Genomic DNA, 23,272 nt, shown 5'->3' with positions numbered 1-23,272 from the left:
TAAAAGGGTTCTACCTAAAAACCAAAAAGGGTTCTAACTGGAACCAAAACTGGAACCAAAAAGGTATCTCCTCTGGGGATAGTCAAATACTTTGAATTGAAGTCTGTGCTCAGTGGGCAAATACTCACATTCAGTTTTGAAAGTGAAATATTCTGTCAGGTGTCTACATTCATGGTTTCCCCGTAGAAGAAATAACGTCTTTGGGTAGAGGATTTTCAACGACCACAGATACAACACACACTGAGAGAGGAGAGAGAGGACACAGAAAGATCTGTTAGTAACAGTACGGCTCAGAGGAAAAAATGACCAGTTAGCTACTCACTTGATGTCAGGCTCAAAGTCCTAGATTCAAAGCTACCTGGTTAAACACTTCCTAGTATGCAGAAAGTAGTGTGCCTCTACGAAAGTATGCAGTAGCTAGTGTGCACTAGATAGTGTGCCCCTAGGAAATATGCAGTAGGTATTGTGTCCCTAGGTAGTATGCACTAGATAGTGTGAACTAGGTGGTGTGCACTAGATAGTGTGGACTAGATAGTGTGGACTAGACAGTGTGCACTAGGTCATCCGGGAGTGTGCCCTCACCTCAATACTGAAGTAACCCCGGTCCACGTAGTCCCCTAGGAAGAGGTAGCGTGTCGTCGCGGGGGAACCGCCCACCTCAAACAGCTTCATCAGGTCAAAGAACTGACCATGGATGTCTCCACACACTGAAACAACAACGTTACTCTCATAGAAGTGGACATTAGAATCCTAATCTGAAGAATCTCTATGCTTAGACTAACATACAACCTCAAACACAACAATGTTAAACACACAACCTCAGTTCTACATAATCACATTCCTATTACTTTAGTTTCATCTAGTTTTACAATAGATTACAACCTGAGTATATTACTTTAGTTTCATCTAGTTTTACAATATATTACAACCTGAGTATATTACTTTAGTTTCATCTAGTTTTACAATAGATGCCAACCTGAGTATAATACTTTAGTTTCATCTAGTTTTACAATAGATTACAACCTGAGTATATTACTTTAGTTTCATCTAGTTTTACAATAGATGCCAACCTGAGTATAATACTTTAGTTTCATCTAGTTTTACAATAGATGCCAACCTGAGTATATTACTTTAGTTTCATCTAGTTTTACAATAGATTACAACCTGAGTATATTACTTTAGTTTCATCTAGTTTTACAATAGATTACAACCTGAGTATAATACTTTAGTTTCATCTAGTTTTACAATAGATTACAACCTGAGTATATTACTTTAGTTTCATCTAGTTTTACAATAGATTACAACCTGAGTATAATACTTTAGTTTCATCTAGTTTTACAATAGATGCCAACCTGAGTATATTACTTTAGTTTCATCTAGTTTTACAATAGATTACAACCTGAGTATAATACTTTAGTTTCATCTAGTTTTACAATAGATGCCAACCTGAGTATATTACTTTAGTTTCTTCTAGTTTTACAATAGATGCCAACCTGAGTATATTACTTTAATTTCATCTAGTTTTACAATATATTACAACCTGAGTATATTACTTTAGTTTCATCTAGTTTTACAATAGATGCCAACCTGAGTATAATACTTTAGTTTCATCTAGTTTTACAATAGATGCCAACCTGAGTATATTACTTTAGTTTCATCTAGTTTTACAATAGATTACAACCTGAGTATAATACTTTAGTTTCATCTAGTTTTACAATAGATTACAACCTGAGTATAATACTTTAGTTTCATCTAGTCTTACAATAGATTACAACCTGAATATATTCCAACCAGTCTCTGGAAGTGACAACAAAGCAGAAAGATAAACATCAACCATTTCTCATATTTTTCAAGTAAATTCCATGAAAATGTAAATTGTCAAATAAGAAAAGCCCTACTCTGACAGTGGCACAACCCCCACTACACTCACTCCTTCCTGTCATATGTTCCTACAGAACAAACAGCATAGAGCGTTAGGGAGAAGCGTAATGGCTGCTGTCTGTCTGTGTGTGAAGCCTGCCCCCCAGCCTGCCTACCACCTCTTCTCTCTGGGGACTAGCAGTAACTGTGAAAACCATAGAGTAGCTAGCTACTGTCTCTTCTCTCACTGTGTGTGTGGGATGTGTGCTATCAAGGAATTATCTTACAGCTACCGTTTCCATGGAGAAAGACACACACCAAAGCTATCCAGTAGATACACAAGTCAAAACTAAAACAGAGATTTTTCGCTGGTATTTTTAATGTAGGCTATAGGCAGCGGCACAAGACCATTCTCTCTTTCTCCCCTTTCATTGTCCCTCTCTCTATTTATCTGCCAAACCATCTTCTGTTCCTCTGTCAGCATCTCTCTACCTCCCGTCCCACTTTCCCATCACTCTCTCAATTCATTTCAGTTCACCATATTATTGGCAAGGAGATTGTTTTGTAGATATTGACAAAGTACTGCTATTATTGAGAAAATCTAAAGGCGATTAATTCCATTAAGTGACATTCGGCATAACAGTTATGATTAAGCCGAAAACAATTACTCATTATGGAAGATGTACATTTGACTTGTAATCTCTCTTTAACCCTCCCTCCCCCTCTCTTTAACTCTACCTCCTCTCTCTTTAACTCTACCTCCTCTCTATTTAACTCTACATCCTCTCTATTTAACTCTACCTCCTCTCTATTTAACTCTACCTCCTCTCTATTTAACCCTACCTCCTCTCTATTTAACCCCACCTCCCCCTCTCTTAAACTCTACCTCCTCTCTATTTAACCCTACCTCCCCCTCGATTTAACCCTACCTCCCCCTCTCTTTAACCCTACCGCCCACTCTATTTAACCCTACCTCTCCCTCCATTTAACTCTAACTCCTCTCTATTTAACCCTACCTCCCCCTCTCTTTAACTCTACATCCCCCTCTATTTAACCCTACCTCCCCCTCTCTTTAACTCTACATCCTCTCTATTTAACCCTACCTCCTCTCTATTTAACCCTACCTCCCCCTCTCTTTAACTCTACCTCCCCCTCTATTTAACCCTACCTCCCCCTCTCTTTAACTCTACATCCTCTCTATTTAACCCTACCTCCTCTCCATTTAACCCTACCTCCCCCTCTATTTAACCCTACCTCTCCCTCTATTTAATTCTACCTCCTCTCTATTTAACCCTACCTCTCCCTCTATTTAACTCTACCTCCTCTCTATTTAACCCTACCTCTCCCTCAATTTAACTCTACCTCCCTCTATTTAAACCTACCTCTCCCTCTATTTAACTCTACCTCCTCTCTATTTACCCCTACCTCCACTCTATGTAACTATACCTCCTCTCTATTTAACCCTACCTCCCCCTCTATTTAACTCAACCTCCTCTATATTTAACTCTACCTCCTCTCTATTTAACCCTACCTCACCCTCTCTTTAACTCTACCTCCTCTCTATTTAACCCTACCTCCCCCTCTCTTTAACCCTACCTCCTCTCTATTTAACTCTACCTCCTCTCTATTTAACCCTACCTCACCCTCTCTTTAACCCTACCTCACCCTCTCTTTAACTCAACCTCCTCCCTATTTAACCCTACCTCACCCTCTCTTTAACTCAACCTCCTCTCTACTTAACCCTACCTCCCCCTTTATTTAACCCTACCTCCCCCTCTATTTAACCCTACATCCCCCACTATTTAACCCTACCACTCCCTCTATTTAACTCTACCTCCTCTCCATTTAACACTACCTCTCCCTCTATTTAACTCTACCTCCTCTCTATTTAACCCAACCTCCTCTCCATTTAACTCTACCTCCTCTCTATTTAACCCTACCTCCCCCTATATTTAACTCTACCTCCCTCTCTATTTAACTCTACCTTGTCTCTATTTAACCCTACCTCTCCTTCTATTTAACCCTACGTCTCCCTCTATTTAACTGTACCTCCTCTCTATTTAACCCTACCTCCTCTCTATTTAACCCTACCTCCCCCTCTCTTTAACCCTACCTCCCCCTCTCTTTAACTCTACATCTCCCTCTCTTTAACTCTACCTCCTCTCTATTTAACCCTACCTCCCCCTCTATTTAACCCTACCTCACCCTCTAACTCTACATCCTCTCTAACCCTACCTCCCCTTCTATTTAACCCTACCTCCCCCTCTATTTAACCCTACCTCCCCCTCTATTTAACCCTACCTCCCCCACTATTTAACCCTACCTCCCCCCCTATTTAACTCTACCTCTCCCTCTATTTAACCCTACCTCTCCCTCTATTTAACTCTACCTCCTCTCTATTTAACCCTACCTCTCCCTCTTTTTAACTCTACCTCCTCTCTATTTAACCCTACCTCACCCTCTCTATTTAACTCTACCTCCTCTCTATTTAACCCTACCTCCCCCTCTATTTAACTCTACCTCCCCCTCTATTGAACTCTACCTCGTCTCTATTTAACCCTACCTCTCCCTCTATTTAACCTTACCTCTCCCTCTATTTAACTCTACCTCCTCTCTATTTAACCCTACCTCCTCTCTATTTAACTCTACCTCCTCTCTATTTAACCCTACCTCCCCCTATATTTAACTCTACCTCCCCCTCTATTTAACTCTACCTCCTCTCTATTTAACTCAACCTCTCTATTTAACCCTACCTCACCCTCTCTTTAACCCTACCTCCCCCTCTATTTAACCCTACCACTCTCTCTATTTAACTCTACCACTCTCTATTTAACCCTACCTCCCCCCTATTTAACCCTACCTCTCCCTCTATTTAACCCTACCTGTCCCTCTATTTAACTCTACCTCCTCTCTATTTAACCCTACCTCACCCTCTCTTTAACTCTACCTCCTCTCTATTTAACCCTACCTCACCCTCTCTTTAACCCTACCCCACCCTCTCTTTAACTCAACCTCCTCTCTATTTAACCCTACCTCACCCTCTCTTTAACTCAACCTCCTCTCTATTTAACCCTACCTCCCACTCTATTTAACCCTACCCCCCCCTCTATTTAACCCTACCTCCCCCACTATTTAACCCTACCTCTCCCTCTATTTAACTCTACCTCCTCTCCATTTAACCCTACCTCTCCCTCTATTTAACTCTACCTCCTCTCTATTTAACTCTACCTCCTCTCTATTTAACCCTACCTCCCCCTCTATTTAACTCTACCTCCCCCTCTATTTAACTCTACCTCCTCTCTATTTAACCCTACCTCCCCCTCTATTTAACTCTACCTCCCCCTCTATTTAACCCAACATCGTACATCTCCCTCTCTTTAACACCACATCTCTTTAACCCTACCTCCCCTCTCTTCCTTTCTCTTCTTACCCACCTCCCTCCCTCACTCTTCTCATTGTCCATCACTCCCCCTTTTTCTCTCCCTCCCTTCACCTCTCCACCTCCTTTCACCTCTTCTCCCATACCTCACCTCTCCTCACCTGTGACTGGGGCCTCTATATCCAGCATGGTCCTCTCTTTCCTTCCCCCTCTCCCTCCTCACCTGTGACTGGGGCTTCTATATCCAGCATGGTCCTCTCCTGGCACAGGATGGCGGCTCCCTCATTGATGATGCGTAGGGCCACCACCTCCTCCAGACGGCCCTCCTTGGTGAGGTGGGCTTTTAGCAGGTCTACTCTAGGCTTCCCCTCACAGTCAAACACTTCCTTCATGGAGAGCCTGTGGCTCAGGGGGAAGGGGACCGCTAGAGAGAGGAGGAAGGGTAGATAGAGGAAAAAGGGAAAGGGAGAAAGATGGGGGGACAGGATGACAAAAAGTAGAAGGGAGAGAAATGTTTTTACACATTTTGTTACGTTACAGCCTTATTCAAAAAGGTAGTCAATTAATAAAAATGTGTAAAAATGTTCCTCCTCAATCTACACACAATACCTCATAATGACGAAGTGAAACAGAAAATACAGAAATACACAAGTATTCAGACACTTTGCTATGAGACTCGAAATTGAGCTCAGGTGCATCCTATTTCCATTGATCATCCTTGAGATATTTCTACAACTTCATTGGAGTCCACCTGTGGTAAATTCATTTGATTGGACATGATTTGGAAAGGCACTCTTCCTAGAGCTAGCCGCCCAGCCAAACTGATCAATCAGGGAATAAGGGCCTGGGTCAGGGAGGTGACCAAGAACCCGATGGTGACTCTAACGAAGCCCCAGAGTTCCTCTGTGGAGATGGGGAGAACCTTCCAGAAGGACAACCATCTCTGCAGCACTCCACCAATCAGGCCTTTATGGTAGAGTGGCCAGACGGAAGCCACTTCTCAGTAAAAGGCACATGACAGCCTGCTTGGAGTTTGCCAAAAGGCACCTAAATACTCTCAGACCATGATAAATAAGATGAAACAAAGATTGAACTCTTTGGCCTGAATGCCAAGTGTCAAGTGTTGAGGAAACCAGCCACCGCTCATCACCTGGCCAATACTATCCCTACCGGTGAAGCATGGTGGTGGCAGCATCGTGCTGTGGAGATGTTTTTCGGCAGGAGGGACTGGGAGACCAGTCAGGATCGAGGGAAAGATGAACAGAGCAAAGTACAGAGAGATCCTTGATGAAAACCTGGTCCAGAGCACAAAGGACCTCAGACTAGGGCGAAGGCTCACCTTCAAACAGGACGACAACCCTAAGCACACAGCCAAGACAATGCAGGAGTGGCTTCAGGACAAGTCTCTGAATGTCCTTGAGTGGCCCAGCCAGAGCCCGATGCTCCTCATCCAACCTGACAGAGCTTGAAAGGATCTGCAGAGAAGAATACAGGTGTGCCAAGCTTGAAGCGTTATACCCAAGAATACTCGGAGCTGTAATCATTGCCAAGGGTGCTTCAACAAAGTACTGAGTAAAGGGCCTGAATACTTATGTAAATGTGATATTTTAATTTTTTAATTTTTAATACATTCGCAAAACTTTCTAAAAACCTGTTTTTGCATTGTCATTATGGGTTATTTTATGTAGATTGCTAAATTTTAGAATAAGGCTGTAACGTAACAAAAAGTGAAGGGGTATGAATACTTTCTGAATGCACTGTACCTACCCACAGTGCCTTCAGGAAGTATTCACACCCCTTGACTTTTTCCACATTTTGTTGTGTAACAGCCTAAATTTAAAATGTATTAAACTTAGATGTTGTGTCACTTACACACAATACCCCATAATGTCAAAGTGGAATTATATTGTTACAAGTTAATTAGAAATCAAAACCTGAAATGTCTTGAGTCAATAAGTATTCAACTTCTTTGCTACGGAAAGCCTAAATAAGTCCAGGAGTAAACATTTGCTTAACAAGTCACATAATAAGTTGCATGAAATCGCTCTGTGTGCAATAATAGTGTTTAACATGGTTTTTGAATGACTACTACTCTCTGTACCCCACATCTACAATTATCTGCAAGATCCCTATGTCAAGCAGTGAATTTCAAAGACAGATTCAACCACAAAGACCAGGGATGTCTACAATGCCTCACAAAGAAGGGCACCTATTGGTAGATGGGTAAAAATAAAAAGTATACATTGAATATCCATTTGAGCATGGTGAAGTTATTAATTACATTTCACTGCAAAGATACAGGCGTCCTTCCTAACTTAGTTGCTGGAAAGGAAGGAAACCACTCAGGGATTTCACCATGAGGCCAATGGTGACTTTAAAATATTTACAGTTTAATGGGTGTGATAGGAGACAACTGTGGATGGATCAACAACATTGTAGCTACTCAACAATACAAACCTAAATGACATGAAGAAAAAAGGAAGCCTGTACAGAATACCATTTCTCCAAAACATGCATCCTGTTTGCATAGCCGCAGGAAGATGTTCGGGGATTTATTTATTTTGGGGGCTACAGACGGCTATATCGGTCCACTAATACTAGTAAAGGCCCAGTGCACTACTTTGTGCACTGCATACCTACGTACCTACCTACCTATCTACCTACCAGGGTTACTGCTAGCCGGCAACAGCCAAATTTGACTGCAAAAAAAATGAAAAGCCGATAAATAAAACTGTTGCCGGTCAAAATGACCAGGAGAACAAAAATGCCATTGCAAAATAATGCTTTCTATTAATTGATGGAAATATGGTCTTTAGGTTAATTTGCATAATTTTGTGGAATTAAATTGGCGCGTGTGTATTTTTGTTCGTCATCATGTATCTTATTTATCCAACACAAATATCACATACGGAGATTTGTCACGATCGTTATAATGAGTGGACCAAGATGCAGTGTGATATGGTTCAATCCTCTTTATTTTGAAGTGAAACTCAAAGAAAACAATAAATGCAAAACAAAACGTGAAGCTGCTATAGTGCTCACAGGCAACTATATATAGTCAAGATCCCAAAAAGCACAATGGGGAAATGGCTGCCTAAATATGATCCCCAACCAGAGACAACGATAAACACCTAGATAACCCACCCTAGCCACGTGACAAGATTATTGACAAAAATTGCTCCAACAGAGAGAGCTGCTGTGCCTCTAGCTCTTAGGAAACTTTGCAGTATTCGTTTTTTTACGTGTTATTTCTTACATTATTAGCCCAGATTTGTTTTGCCGGGAAGAACTATTGGATATCAGTGGCGGTAACTCACCAGCACTACCAGCATTACGACCAGGAATACGACTTTCCCGAATCGGATCCGTTGTTCGCACCCCCCAGGGCAATTGGACTGACTCCAGAGGCCGATCCAAAACCCCGCCGGTGGAGGAGAGGTACTCAGAGTGGTCTTCTAGTTCGATTTAGGAGGTGCGCACATCTCCCACCGCGTCAGCATATATTACTTGCTTATGTTCAGTCTCTGGATAATAAAGTTGACAAGCTCAGGGCGAGGAATTCTTTCCAGAGAGACATCAGGGATTGTAACATACTCTGTTTCACGGAAACATGGCTCTCTCATGATATACTGTCTGAGTCTGTCCAGCCAGTTGGGTTCTCAGTTCATCGCACAGACAGTAACAAATATCTCTCCGGGAAGAAGAAGGGCGGGGGTGTATGTTTAATGATTAACGACTCATGGTGTGACTGTGAGAACATACAGGAACTCAAGTCCTTTTGTTCACCCGACCTAGAATAACTCACAATCAAATGCCGACCGTATTATCTCCCAAGAGAATTCTCTTCGGTTATAGTCACAGCCGTGTATACCCCCCCTCAAGCCGATACCACGATGGCCCTCAAAGAACTTCACTGGACTTTATGCAAACTGGAAACCACATAACCTGAGGCCGTATTTATTGTAGCTGAGGACTTTAACAAAGCAATTTTGAGGAAAAGGCTGCCGAAGTTCTATCAAAACATTGACTGTAGTACGCGCGCTGCTAAAACACTCAACCATTATTACTCCAACTCCGGGATGCCTACAAGGCCCTCCCCTGCCCTCCTATCAGCAAATCTGATCATGACACCATTTTGCTCCTCCCTTCCTATAGGCAGAAACTCAAACAGGAAGTACCCGTGCTAAGGACTATTCAACACTGGTCTGACCAATCGGAATCTACGCTTTTGATCACGCGGACTAGGATATGTTCCGGGGGGGGGGGTTCCGAGAATAATATAGACGAATTCCAAGATACGGTGACTGAGTTTATCAGGTGATGGAGATGTTGTATCCATTGTGACTATTAAAACCTACCCTAACCAGAAACCGTAGATAGATGGCAGCATTTGCTCAAAACTGAAAGCGCAAACCATCGCATTAAACCATGGCAAGGTGATTGGAAATATGGTTGAATACAAACAGTGTAGTCATTCCCTCCATAAGGCAATCAAACAGGCAAACCATCAGAATAGAGACAAAGTGGAGTTGCAATTCAACGGCTCAGACATGAGCAGGGTCTACAGACAATCACGGACTACAAAGGGAAAACCAGCCACGTCGCAGACACCGACGTCTTGCTTCCGGACAAGCTTAACACCTTAACACCTTTGAGGATAACACAATGCCACCGACGATTTAAGTGTGTTAACCCTCGCAAGGCTGCCAGCCCAGACGGCATCCATAGCCGCGTCTTCAGAGCATGTGCAGACCAGCTGGCTAGAGTGTTTACGGACATATTCAATCTCTCCCTATCCCAGTCTAAAGTCGTGGCCAAAAGTTTTGAGAATGACACAAATACTAATTTCCACAAAGTTTGTTGCTTCAGTGTCTTTAGATATTTTTTGTCAGATGTTACTATGGAATACTGAAGTATAATTACAAGCATTTCTGTAAAGGAGTGTGTAACTGGCTGCAGGGAAGTCAGGCACAGGAGAGCAGAAATGGGGAGCAAACGGAGCCCTTTATTGAGGCGAACAAAACACGGGACTCAGAAAACTAAACCCACACGGGTTACAATAACCCGGCGCAAACCAGCCTGGAGTACACATACATTTACATATAACAATTCCACACACAGACATGGGGGGAAACAGAAGGTTATATACAAGACGAGTAATGAGGGAATGCAAACCAGGTGTGCGGGAAAACAAGATAAAACAAATGGAAAATGAAAGGTGGATCGGCGATGGCTAGAAGACCAGTGACGTCGAAACTCCCAACGCCGCCCGATCAAGGAGAGGGACCGACCTCGGCGGAAGTCGTGACAATTTCTTAAGTGTCAAAAGCTTTTATTGACAATTACATGAAGTTGATGCAAAGAGTCAGTATTTGCAGTGTTGACCCTTCTTTTTTAAGACCTCTGCAATCCACCCTGGCATGCTGTCAGTTAACTTCTGGGCCACATCCTGACTGATGGCAGCCCATACTTGCATAATCAATGCTTGGAGTTTGTCAGAATTTGTGGGTTTTTGTTTGTCCACCCGCCTCTTGAGGATTGAGAACCACAAAATCTCAATGGGATTAAGGTCTGGGGAGTTTCCTGGCCATGGACCCAAAATATTGATGTTTTGTTCCCCGAGCCACTTAGTTAACACTTTTGCCTTATGGCAAGGTGCTCCATCATGCTGGAAAAGGCATTGTTCGTCAACAAACTGTTCCTGGATGGTTGGGAGAAGTTGCTCTCGGAGGATGTGTTGGTACCATTCTTTATTCATGGCTGTGTTCTTAGGCAAAATTGTGAGTGAGCCCACTCCCTTGGCTGAGAAGCAACCCCACACATGAATGGTCTCAGAATGCTTTACTGTTGGCATGACACAGGACTGATGGTAGCGCTCACCTTGTCTACTCTGGACAAGCTTTTTTCCAGATGCCCCAAACAATCAGAAAGGGGATTCATCAGAGAAAATGACTTTACCCCAATCCTCAGCAGTCCAATCCCTGTACCTTTTTCAGAATATCAGTCTATCCCTGATGTTTTTCCTGGAGAGAAGTGGTTTATTTGCTGCCCTTCTTGACACCAGGCCATCCTCCAAAAGTCTTCGCTTCCATGCAGATGCACACACACCTGCCTGCTGCCATTCCTGAGCAAGCTCTGTACTGGTGGTGCCCCGATCCCACAGCTGAATCAACTTTAGGAGAAGGTCCTGGCACTTGCTGAACTTTCAGGCGCCCTGAAGCCTTCTTCACAACAATTGAACCGCTCTCCTTGAAGTTCTTGATGATCCGATAAATGGTTGATTTAGGTGCAATCTTACTGGCAGCAATATCCTTGCCTGTGAAGCTCTTTTTGTGCCAAGCAATGATGACGGCATGTGTTTCCTTGCAGGTAATCATGGTTGACAGAGCAAGAACAATGATTCCAAGCACCACCTTCCTTTTGAAGCTTCCAGTCTGTTATTCAACTCAATCGGCATGAACGAGTGATCTCCAGCCTTGTCCTCATCAACACTCACACCTGTGTTAACGAGAGAATCACTGACATGATGTCAACTGGTCCTTTTGTGGCAGGGCTGAAATGCAGTGGAAATGTTTTTGGGGGATTCAGTTCATTTGCATGGCAAAGAGGGACTTTGCAATTCATTGCAATTAATCTGATCACTCTTCATAACATTGTGAAGTATATGCAAATTGGCATCAATATTAATTAATTAATATTTGTGTCATTCTCAAAAACTTTGGCCACGACTCTACTGTCCCAACATGCTTCAAAATGTCCACTATTGTTCCTGTCCACAAGAAAGCAAAGGTAACTGAACTAAATTACTATCAGTCTATCCCTGATGTTTTTCCTGGAGAGAAGTGATTTATTTGCTGCCCTTCTTGACACCAGGCCATCCTCCAAAAGTCTTTGCTTCCATGCAGATGCACTCACACCTGCCTACTCACTTCTGTCATTGTGAAGTGCTTTGAGAGACTAGTCAAGGATCATATCACCTCTACTTTACCTGACACCCTATTTTCCTGGTGCCAGGAAAATAACATCTCGCCCAATGTCAACAAAGCAAAGGAGCAGATTGTGGATTTCAGGAAACAGAAAAGGGAGCATCCCCCAATCCACATCAATGGGACCGCAGTGGAGAAGGTGGAAAGCTTCCTGTTCCTCAGCCTATACATCCCTGACAAACTGAAATGGTCCACCCACACAGACAGTGTGGTGAAGAAGGCGCAACAGTGCCTCTTCAATCTCAGGAGGCTGAAGAAATTTGGCTTGGCACCTAAAACCCTAACAAACCTTTACAGATGCACAATTGAGAGCATCCTGTCGGGCTTTATCACCGCCTGGTACAGCATCTGCATCGCCTGCAACTGCAAGGCTCTCCAGAGGGTGGTGCGATTTGCCCAACGCATCACCGGGGGCAAACTACCTGCCCTTCAGGACACCTACAGCATCCAATGTCAGTGGAAGGCCAAAAAAATCATCAAGGACAACAACCACCCGAGCCACTGCCTGTTCACCCCGCTATCATCCAGAAGGCGAGGTCAGTACAGGTGCATCAAAGCTGGGACTGAGACTGAAAAACAGCGTCTATTCTCAAGGCCATCAGATTGTTAAATATTGTTAAATAATCATCACTAGCACATTATAAACATAGACCTGGAATAACTGGCCACTTTAATAATGTAACACTAGTCACTTTAATAATGTTTACATATTTTGCATTACTCATCTCATATGTAAACTACTGGTCAAATTTTTTAGAACACCTACTCATTCAAGGTTTTTCTTTATTTTTTACTATTTTCTACGTTGTAGAACAATAGTGAAGACATCAATACTATGAAATAACACATGAAATCATGTAGTAACCAAAAAAGTGTTAAACAAATCAAAATATATTTGAGATTTGAGATTCTTCAAATAGCCACCCTTTTCCTTGATGACAGCTTTGCACACTCTTGGCATTCTCTCAACCAGCTTCATGAGGTAGTCACTTGGAATGCATTTCAATTAAAAGGATTGCCTTCTTAAAAGTCAATTTGTGGAATTTCTTTCCTTCTTAATGCGTTTGAGACAATCATTTGTGTTGTGACAAGATATGTAGGGTATACAGAAGATAGCCCTATTTGGTAAAATACCAAGTCCCTATTATAGCAAGAACAGCTCAAATAAGCAAAGAGAAACGACAGTCCATCATTACTTTAAGACATGAAGGTCAGTCAATGCGGAACATTTTAAAGACTTTGAAAGGTTCTTCAAGTGCAGTCGCAAAAACCATCAAACGCTATGATGAAACTGTCTCTCATGAGGACCGCCACAGGAATGGAAGACCCAGAGTTACCTCTGCTGCAGAGGATATGTTCATTAGAGTTACCAGCCTCAGAAATTGCAGCCCAAATAAATGCTTCACAGAATTCAAGTAACAGACACATCTCAACATCAACTGTTCAGAGGAGACTGTGTGAAACAGGCCTTCATGGTCGAATTTCTGCAAAGAAACCACTACTAAAGGACACCAATAAGAAGAAGAGACTTGCTTGGGCAAAGAAACACGAGCAATAGACATTAGACCAATGGAAATGTGTCCTTTGATCTGGAGTCCAAATTTGATATTTTTGGTTCCGGGGTGTGGGTGAACAGATGTGTATTTCCCACCATGAAGCATGGAGGAGGAGGTGTTATGGTGTGGGGGTGCTTTGCTGGTGACACTGTCTGTGAATTATTTAGAATTCAAGGCACACTTAACCAGCATGGCTACCACAGCATTCTGCAAAGATACGGTTTGGTTTGAGCTTAGTGGGACTGTCATTTGTGGTGTTTATACTGTATTTTATCCTATTCTACTGTATCTGACATTGCTCGCCTGTCACGTCTTGACCTTAGTTCCTTTTTTATGTCTCTATTTTAGTTTGGTCAGGGCGTGAGTTGGGGTGGGCATTCTATGTTTGTTCTGTGTGTTATAGTTCTATGTGTTTGGCCTGGTATGGTTCCCAATCACAGGCAGCTGTCAATCGTTGTCTCTGATTGAGAACCATACTTAGGTAGCCTGTTCCCACCTAGTGTTTGTGGGTAGTTGTTTTCTGTTTTGTGTGTCTTCACTTTACAGAACTGTTTCGTTTCGTTCACTCTCTCTCTCTTTGTTGTTTTTTGGTTATTGCAGTGTTCAGTTTATTTATTAAAATTAATATGGACACTTACCACGCTGCGTTTTGGTCCGATCCTTCCTATTCCTCATCTGAGGAGGACAACGATCGTTACATCGCCCAAATATTTATATATTCCATTCCTTACTTTAGATTTGTGTGTCTTGTTGTGAAATACCTTTATTTAACCAGGTAGGCTCGTTGAGAACAAGTTCTCATTTGCAACTGCGACCTGGCCAAGATAAAGCAAAGCAGTTCGACACATACAACAACACAGAGTTACACATGGGATAAACAAACATACAGTCAATAACACAATAGAAAAAAAGAAAGCCTATATACAGTGTGTGCAAATGGCGTGAGGAGGTAAGGCAATAAATAGGCCATAGTAGTGAAGTAATTACAATTTAGCAGATAACACTGGAGTGATAGATGAGCAGATGATGATGTGCAAGTAGAAATACTGGTGTGCAAAAGAGCAGAAAGTAAAGAAAAACAATATGGGGATGAGGTAGGTAGATTGGGTGGGCTATTTACAGATGGGCTGTGTACAGCTGCAGCGATCGGTTAGCTGCTCCGATAGCTGATGTTTAAAGTTAGTGAGGGAAATATAAGTCTTGTTGTTGAATGCACCGAGCTTTCTGTTTGACGTACTGGCACACAGCCCGGAAACCCATGTATACCCCGCAACACATGCCACTAGAGGTCTCTTCACGGTCCCCAAGTCCAGAACAGACTATGGGAGGTACACAGTACTACATAGAGCTATGACTAAATGGAACTCTATTCAGCATCAAGTAACTCATGCAAACAGTCAAATTTGATTAAAAAAACAGATACAAATACACCTTATGGAACAGCAGGGACTGTAAAGCAACACAAACATAGGCAGAGACACATGCATACACACACACACAATAACATACTCACTATACACATGTACACATAGATTTTGTGTTGTAGATACAGTATGTAGTAGTAGAGTAGGGGCCTGAGGGCACACACTTAGTGTGTTGTGAAATCTGTTGTGAATGTATTGTACATTTTTTTTAAATTGTATAACTGCCTTAATTTTGCTGGACTCCAGGAAGAGAATTGGGGATCATAATAAATACAAATATCAACTTTTTGTTGTTGTCGAGAAGCCAAAGGCAAAATCCTAGTCATATTAGAAACCCATACTAGTTGTTGCATCCTCTCTTTCTTAATGTTTAACATATGGAACCGCTATCAGGTGCACTGTTAAGAATGGTGTTTTCCAGAGAATAAAATGTTAACGTCTATCTATCTATCTATCTATCTATCTATCTATCTATCTATCTATCTATCTATCTATCTATCTATCTATCTATCTATCTATCTATCTATCTATCTATCTATCTATCTGTCTACCTCCACCCATCTCTTCACACAGTAACAGGCTGAGGTAATAAACAACATCACAGCACATACAGGAACACCCTCTCCTCTCCCCTCCTCTCCAATCCTATCCCATCCCCTCTTCTACTCATCTCATCTCTTCTCTCCTCTCCCCTTCTCTCATCTCAACTCCCCTCCTCTCCCCTCCTCTCCTCTACCCACTGCCTCTCCCCTCCTCCCCTCTAATCTTGTCTCCTCCTCTCCCCTCCTCTGCCTTTCCCTCCTCTTTTCTCCTCTCCTCTCCTCTAATCTCGTCTCCTCTCTTTTCCTCTCCCCTCCTATCCTATCCCATCCCCTTGTCTCCTCTCCTCTCCCCTCTTCTCCTCTCCCCTCTTCTCCTCTCCCCTCTTTGCCTCTCCCCTCCTCTCCTCTCTTCTCCTCTACGCTCCTCTAATCTCGTCTCCTCCTCTCTTTTCCACTCCCCTCCTATGCCCTCCCCTCCTCTCCTCTCCTATGCCCTCCCCTCCTCTCCTGTCCTCTCCCCTCCCCTCCCCTCCTCTCCTACCCCCTCCCCTACTCTTCACTCCTCTCCCCTCCTCTCTTCTCCCCTCCTCTCCTCTCCCATCCTCCTCTAATCTCATCTCTCTTTTCCTATCCACTCCCCTCGTCTCCTCTCTATCTACCTGTCTACCTCCCCTCCTCTCCTCTAATCTCATCTCCTCTTCTCCTCTCCACCCCTCTATTCTGCTCTTGTCTCCTCTCTTCTCCTCTCTTTTCCTGTCCCGTCCTCCCCCTCCTCTCAACTACCCTCTCATCTCCTCTCCTCTAATCTCACCTCCTCTCTTCATCTCTTTTCCATCCTTTTCCTCTCCCCTCTTTTCTGCTTCACGCCTCCTCTCCCCACCTCTCATCTCCTCTCTTCTCAACTCCACTCCTCTCCTCATCTCTTCTCTTCACTTCTCCTCTTCTCTTCTCTCCTCTCCCCTCCACTCCCCTCCTCCCTCCTCTCCACTCCTCTCCTCTAATCTCATCTCCTCTCCACTCATCTCGTCTCCTCTCTTTTCCTCGATTTTCCTATCCCCTCCACTCCCCTCCTCTAATCAGCTCTTCTCATCTCCTTTCCTCTCCTCTCCTCTCCTCATCTCTTCACTTCTCCTCTTCTCTTCTCTCCTCTCCCCTCGATTCCCCTCCTACCTCCTCTCCACTCCTCTCCTCTAATCTCATCTCCTCTCCACTCATCTCGTCTCCTCTCTTTTCCTCGATTTTCCTATCCCCTCCACTCCCCTCCTCTAATCAGCTCTTCTCCTCTCCTTTCCTCTCCTCTCCTCTCTTCTCCTATCCGCTCCCCTCGTCTCCCTTCTTCTCCTCTCCATTCCTCTCGTTTCCCGACGTCTCCTCCCTTCTGATCTCATATCCTCTCTTTCCCCTCCCCTCCTCTCACCTCCCCTCCTCTTCTCTCTTTCATCTCCCCTCATCTACTCTCCTCCCGCCTCTCCTCTCATCTCTCCTCCTCTCCTCTAATCTCATCTCCTCTTCTCCTCTCTTTTCCTGTCCCCTCCTCCCCCTCCTCTCAACTACACTCCCCTCCTCTCCTCTCCTCTCCTCTAATCTCATCTCCTCTCTTTTCCTCTCGTCTCCTCTCTATTTACCTGTCTACCTCCAACCATCTCTCCACACAGTACCAGTACAGGAACAACACCGCTGCCCTCGTCCCCTTTCTTCTCCTCTCCTGTCCTCTCCGCTCTTCTCCTCTCCTGTCCTCTTCCCTCCTCTCTTCTCCTGTCCTCTTCCCTCCTCTCTTCTCCTCTCCCCTCCTCTCTTCTCCTCTCCTGCCCTCTTCCCTCCTCTCTTCTCTTCTCCTGTCCTCTTCCCTCCTCTCTTCTCCTCTCCTGTCCTCTCCCTTCCTCTCCTGTCCTGTCCTCTCCCCTCCTCTCTTCTCCTCTCCTGTTCTCTTCTCTCCTCTCCTCTCCTGTTCTCTTCCCTCCTCTCTTCTCCTGTCCGTTTCCCTCCTTTCTTCTCCTGTCCTCTCCCCTCCTCTCTTCTCCTTTCCTGTCCTCTCCCCTCCTCTCCTGTCCTGTCCTGCCCTCTCCCCTCCTCTAATCTCATCTCCTCTCTTTTCCTATCCCCTCCTCTCCCTCAACTCCTTTCCTATCCCCTCCTCTCCACTTCCCTCCTCTCCTCTAATCTTATCTCCTCTTCTCCTCTCCACTCCTATCTTCTGCTCTCGTCTCTTCTCCTCTCCTGTCCTGTCCTCTCCCCTCCTCTAATCTCATCTCCTCTCTTTTCCTATCCACTCCTCTAGTCTCCTCTCTATCTATTTGTCTACCTCCAACCATCTCTCCACAGAGTACCAGGCTGAGGTAATAAACAACATCACAGCATCTACAGGAACAACACCGCTCCCCTTGTCTCCTCTCTTCTGCTCTCCTCTCCTCTCGTCGCCTCTCCTCTCACCTACCCTCCTTTCCTCTCCTCTCCTCTCCTCTCACTTCCCCTCCTTTCCTTTCCACCCCTCTCTCCTCTCACCTCGCCTCCACTCTCCTCCTTTCCTCTCTCCTCCTTTCCTCTCTCCTCCTTTCCTCTCTCCTCCTCACCTCCCCTCCCCTCCCCTCCTTTCCTCTCCCCTCCTCTCCTCTCCTCTCCTCTCACCTCCTTTCCTCTCCCCTCCTCCTCTCCTCTCACCTCCTCTCTCCTCCTCTCCTCTCCCCTAATTTCCTCTCCTCTCTCCTCCTTTCCTCTCTCCTCCTCACCTCCCCTCCTCTCCCCACCTTTCCTTTCCTCTCATCTCCTTTCCTCTCCCCTCCTCTCCTCTCCTCACCTCCTCTCTCCTCCCCTCCTCTCCCCTCCTTTCCTCTCCCCTCCTCTCTCCTCCTCTCTTCTCCTATCCGCTCCCCTCGTCTCTTTTCTTCTCTTTTCCACTCCTCTCATCTCCTCTCTTCTGCTCTCATCTCCTCTCGTCTCCTATCCTCCCTCCTCCTCTCCCCTCCTCTTTTCTTTTGCAATGTGCATGTGTGCATGCATACATGTATGTACATTTGAATGTACTGTCTGTGTTATAGACGGTCTAGCAGGCTTTATTTCAGGGTATGGCTGAGTTATCGGCCTGTGCTTTGCAGCGGTGTTTCCCTTACATAATGAAGGCCCCTAGGGCACTGCTGGAGAGAGGGATGACTGACCAGAAGAGATACAGCAAGAGCGCCCAGCTGCACGTGAGGACTCACACACACAGGCACAAAGGCAAAAACACATACACATGCACACACACACACACACACACACACACACAGAGGTAGAAGCACACATACACGTACGCATGCACACACATGCACACACATGCACACACATGCACACACATGCCCAAAGAAATACAGAGACCGAAATTCACACATTCAGATAAAGTTGCCACATCACAGAAACACACTTGTGTGCACACGCACCTACACACACACACACACACACACTAAGGTATTGTTTTGCAGGATCTACAGAACCTCATTGGAGCCCCACCAGTACTAACACAGATAATGGCCTAGTTCACAAGTAGGCCTTTCGCTCTATCTTTCTCTCTCTCTATTTCGCTCTCGCTACTTTTTTTTCTGTTTCTTTCTGCCTTCCATCCATCACCGTCTAACATTCCTCTACTACCTCCTGACCTCCCCATCCCTTAAATCTTAAATCAAACTAATGAATCACCCCACCCCACACCACCCCACACCACCCCACCCCACACCACACCACACCACTCCACACCACACACACACTATTTCTCCAGGCCCTGCAGCCCCCCACTAGTCACGTGTCAATGACGTATTGAGGGCATTCCACACCGGCAGAGACAGCCCGTAGCCCACTGAGCTAAAGGCTAACCAGGTCAGGTCACTGCTCCAGCTCCACTACGGTAGGGTTAGCCCTACAGGGAACTAACCCACACTGTTCTATCACCAATGCAAGGAAGGTCCTGTCCCATGTACTGCCCTAGTCCCACCACCAAACGACTACGGTGTGAGGGTGTGTGAGTGTGCAAGTGAGAAAAGGAGAGTGTGTGTGAGGGTGTGTGAAAGAGACTGTGATTGAGATAGATAAAAAAAAGTAGGGAAGATTGACAGAGAATGTACAGCGTAGTTGGGTAAAAACAGCATTATAGGAGAATAGCCCACATTACAGACAGTTGAAAAACACAAAAGTGCCTTTTATCAATACATCTACTGTACTGTAGGTAGACCTGACAGCTCTGCGTTGGCCATTGGTTCAAACACTTAGTGAATCTATCGCTGTGTTTTCCCGTGGTGTCTTAGTGTGAGGAACCTGTTTCTGTCTGAATATGTTGGCCTCTGCAGGACCTCGCAGAGAATGATATGACACACCTCAGGAGATCCGCTCTTCCTACAGCCTGTCTCTGCATAAATAAATGAAAGAGTGAGGAACAGAGTGATGAAACAATGGGGCAATGAAAGAGAAGGGTAAGAGAGCAGAAGAAGGGGGAATATGGAAAATGGGGAGGGTTGTGACAGTGCACGTGTGTGTGTGTGTGTGTGTGTGTGTGTGTGTGTGTGTGTGTGTGTGTGTGTGTGTGTTCATGCCTCTACCATCTCTGATGATGGGGGGGGTTGAAGTTGTGTAATTAATGTATGCTTCACACATGAAGGGCCATCTGTGTACAGATACACAGACACACACTAACAGAAACTATGCCCAAACAACATGTCCTCATTAGACAATCCCTCTCTCACTCTCTACCTCTACCTCTCTCCCTCCTTCTCTCCCTCTCTCTCCGCTTCTCTCTCTCTACCTCTACCTCTCTCCCTCCTTGTCTCCTTCTCTCTCTCCCTCTGTCTCTCTAAAGGGCTATAAATACTCTGTCCTGCCATAGTACAGGACTGAGAGAACTTTCAAGGTACGCTCACACAAAGCCCCCCTCACACACACAAATATACTTACTGTACACACGCGCACACTCACACACATCCACACAGTTCCACTCACCCACACACACATCAACACACACACACACACACACACACCCACACATCAACACATCCACACACACACACACCCACACATCCACACACCCACACAACCAGACATCCACAGGGCGCAAGGGTACCACATAGGACAGCATGGGAATCCAGAAGAAAACATTCAAAGTACAGTGCCTTGCGAAAGTATTCGTCCCCCTTGAACTTTGCGACATTTTGCCACATTTCAGGCTTCAAACATAAAGATATAAAACTGTATTTTTTTGTGAAGAATCAACAACAAGTGGGACACAATCATGAAGTGGAATGACATTTATTGGATATTTCTAACTTTTTTAACAAATCAAAAACTGAAAAATTGGGCGTGCAAAATTATTCAGCCCCCTTAAGTTAATACTTTGTAGCGCCACCTTTTGCTGCGATTACAGCTGTAAGTCGCTTGGGGTATGTCTCTATCAGCTTTGCACATCGAGGGACTGAAATTTTTTCCCATTCCTCCTTGCAAAACAGCTAGAGCTCAGGGAGGTTGGATGGAGAGCATTTGTGAACAGCAGTTTTCAGTTCTTTCCACAGATTCTCGATTGGATTCAGGTCTGGACTTTGACTTGGCCATTCTAACACCTGGATATGTTTATTTTTGAACCATTCCATTGTAGATTTTGCTTTATGTTTTGGATCATTGTCTTGTTGGAAGACAAATCTCCGTCCCAGTCTCAGGTCTTTTGCAGACTACATCAGGTTTTCTTCCAGAATGGTCCTGTATTTGGCTCCATCCATCTTCCCATTCATTTTAACCATCTTCCCTGTCCCTGCTGAAGAAAAGCAGGCCCAAAACATGATGCTGCCACCACCATGTTTGACAGTGGGGATGGTATGTTCAGGGTGATGAGCTATGTTGCTTTTACGCCAAACATAACGTTTTGCATTGTTGCCAAAAAGTTCAATTTTGGTTTCATCTGACCAGAGCACCTTCTTCCACATGTTTGGTGTGTCTCCCAGGTGGCTTGTGGCAAACTTTAAACAACACTTTTTATGGATATCTTTAAGAAATGGCTTTCTTCTTGCCACTCTTCCATAAAGGCCAGATTTGTGCAATATACGACTGATTGTTGTCCTATGGACAGAGTCTCCCACCTCAGCTGTAGATCTCTGCAGTTCATCCAGAGTGATCATGGGCCTCTTGGCTGCATCTCTGATCAGTCTTCTCCTTGTATGAGCTGAAAGTTTAGAGGGACGGCCAGGTCTTGGTAGATTTGCAGTGGTCTGATACTCCTTCCATTTCAATATTATCGCTTGCACAGTGCTCCTTGGGATGTTTAAAGCTTGGGAAATCTTTTTGTATCCAAATCCGGCTTTAAACTTCTTCACAACAGTATCTCGGACCTGCCTGGTGTGTTCCTTGTTCTTCATGATGCTCTCTGCGCTTTTAACGGACCTCTGAGACTATCACAGTGCAGGTGCATTTATACGGAGACTTGATTACACACAGGTGGATTGTATTTATCATCATTAGTCATTTAGGTCAACATTGGATCATTCAGAGATCCTCACTGAACTTCTGGAGAGAGTTTTCTGCACTGAAAGTAAAGGGACTGAATAATTTTGCACGCCAAATTTTTCAGTTTTTGATTTGTTAAAAAAGTTTGAAATATCCAATAAATGTCGTTCCACTTCATGATTGTGTCCCACTTGTTGTTGATTCTTCACAAAAAAATACAGTTTTATATCTTTATGTTTGAAGCCTGAAATGTGGCAAAGGTCGCAAAGTTCAAGGGGGCCGAATACTTTCGCAAGGCACTGTAGTGCCGAGCCATGCCAGAAGCGGTGTGAATTTTTGTGTGTGTGGATGTGTTTGTGTGTACCTATTTGTACGTGTGTGCATGCTTGTATTCATTAACAAAAAATCCATTAATCCATCCTTTTTTCCTTTCCTCCTTCTCTCTTTATTTCCTTCCTTCCTTCCTACCTCATTACAGATCACTGATCTGACAGTGCTGAATAATGGTCTTATCCAATCATTTTAGTCATTCACAGCGAGACATTCTTATCCAGAAACAATTAAGGTTAAGAGCCTTGTGCAAGGGCACATGGACAGAGTTTTCAACTCGTCAGCTCAGGGAATCGAAACAGCAACCTTCCAGGTACTGGTCCAATGTGCCGCTAGGATACCTGCCACACAAGTAAGACTGCAGAACTTTTATTCTCCATTACAGGATTTTTTTTTAAACATTTATATTTTCTTATTTTAAAGCTAGAATCCTTAATTGAAACAATAACAAAACGGACACCCAGCCTTTGTTTTGGTAAAAAGCTGAGGGATGGGCCTGGAGAAATGTAACCAGTCTCAAATTTACAGACGAAAGGACTGACCATCCATGATACTGTATCAAAATTCTATAATCATATAATCATGTTTGAGGCTATTTTGTGTTTGTTAATATTTACATTGTTTACAAACACTGGAGTGAAACAAGCTTATATGTTGGGTTCTAATGGGGTACAACAGTTGAACTAAGCTCATGAGGCATTTACAAGTTATATTCTTCAAGAATCAATGGGTATATATCATTAAT

The 23,272-nt window shown here is 44.1% G+C and overlaps 1 protein-coding gene across 6 annotated transcripts in view; it reads right to left on the bottom strand.

The window, feature by feature from the left end:
• Positions 1 to 23,272, bottom strand: part of LOC110504663 (protein phosphatase 3 catalytic subunit alpha) — an 83,195-nt gene that overhangs the window by 56,626 nt on the left and 3,297 nt on the right. For 4 of the 6 annotated variants that reach the window (XM_036969830.2, XM_036969832.2, XM_036969831.2 and 1 more), the window contains exons 2-4: positions 5,463 to 5,663; positions 583 to 707; positions 129 to 240 (exon numbers count right to left, since the gene is read on the bottom strand). In XM_036969830.2, the coding sequence (XP_036825725.1) occupies positions 129 to 240; positions 583 to 707; positions 5,463 to 5,663 (438 nt within the window). Of the gene's footprint in view, positions 1 to 128; positions 241 to 582; positions 708 to 5,400; positions 5,664 to 23,272 lie in introns of all 6 variants that reach the window. The other 2 variants (XM_090220266.1, XM_090220267.1) reach the window with 1 other exon arrangement.

This window comes from Oncorhynchus mykiss, chromosome 25 (genome assembly GCF_057628025.1).
Source record: "Oncorhynchus mykiss isolate SJ-2025 chromosome 25, ASM5762802v1, whole genome shotgun sequence".
In the NCBI taxonomy this organism is placed as follows: domain Eukaryota; kingdom Metazoa; phylum Chordata; class Actinopteri; order Salmoniformes; family Salmonidae; genus Oncorhynchus; species Oncorhynchus mykiss.
Note: the sequence above shows the minus strand (reverse complement) of the source record. Positions and strands in the feature narration are given on the sequence as shown.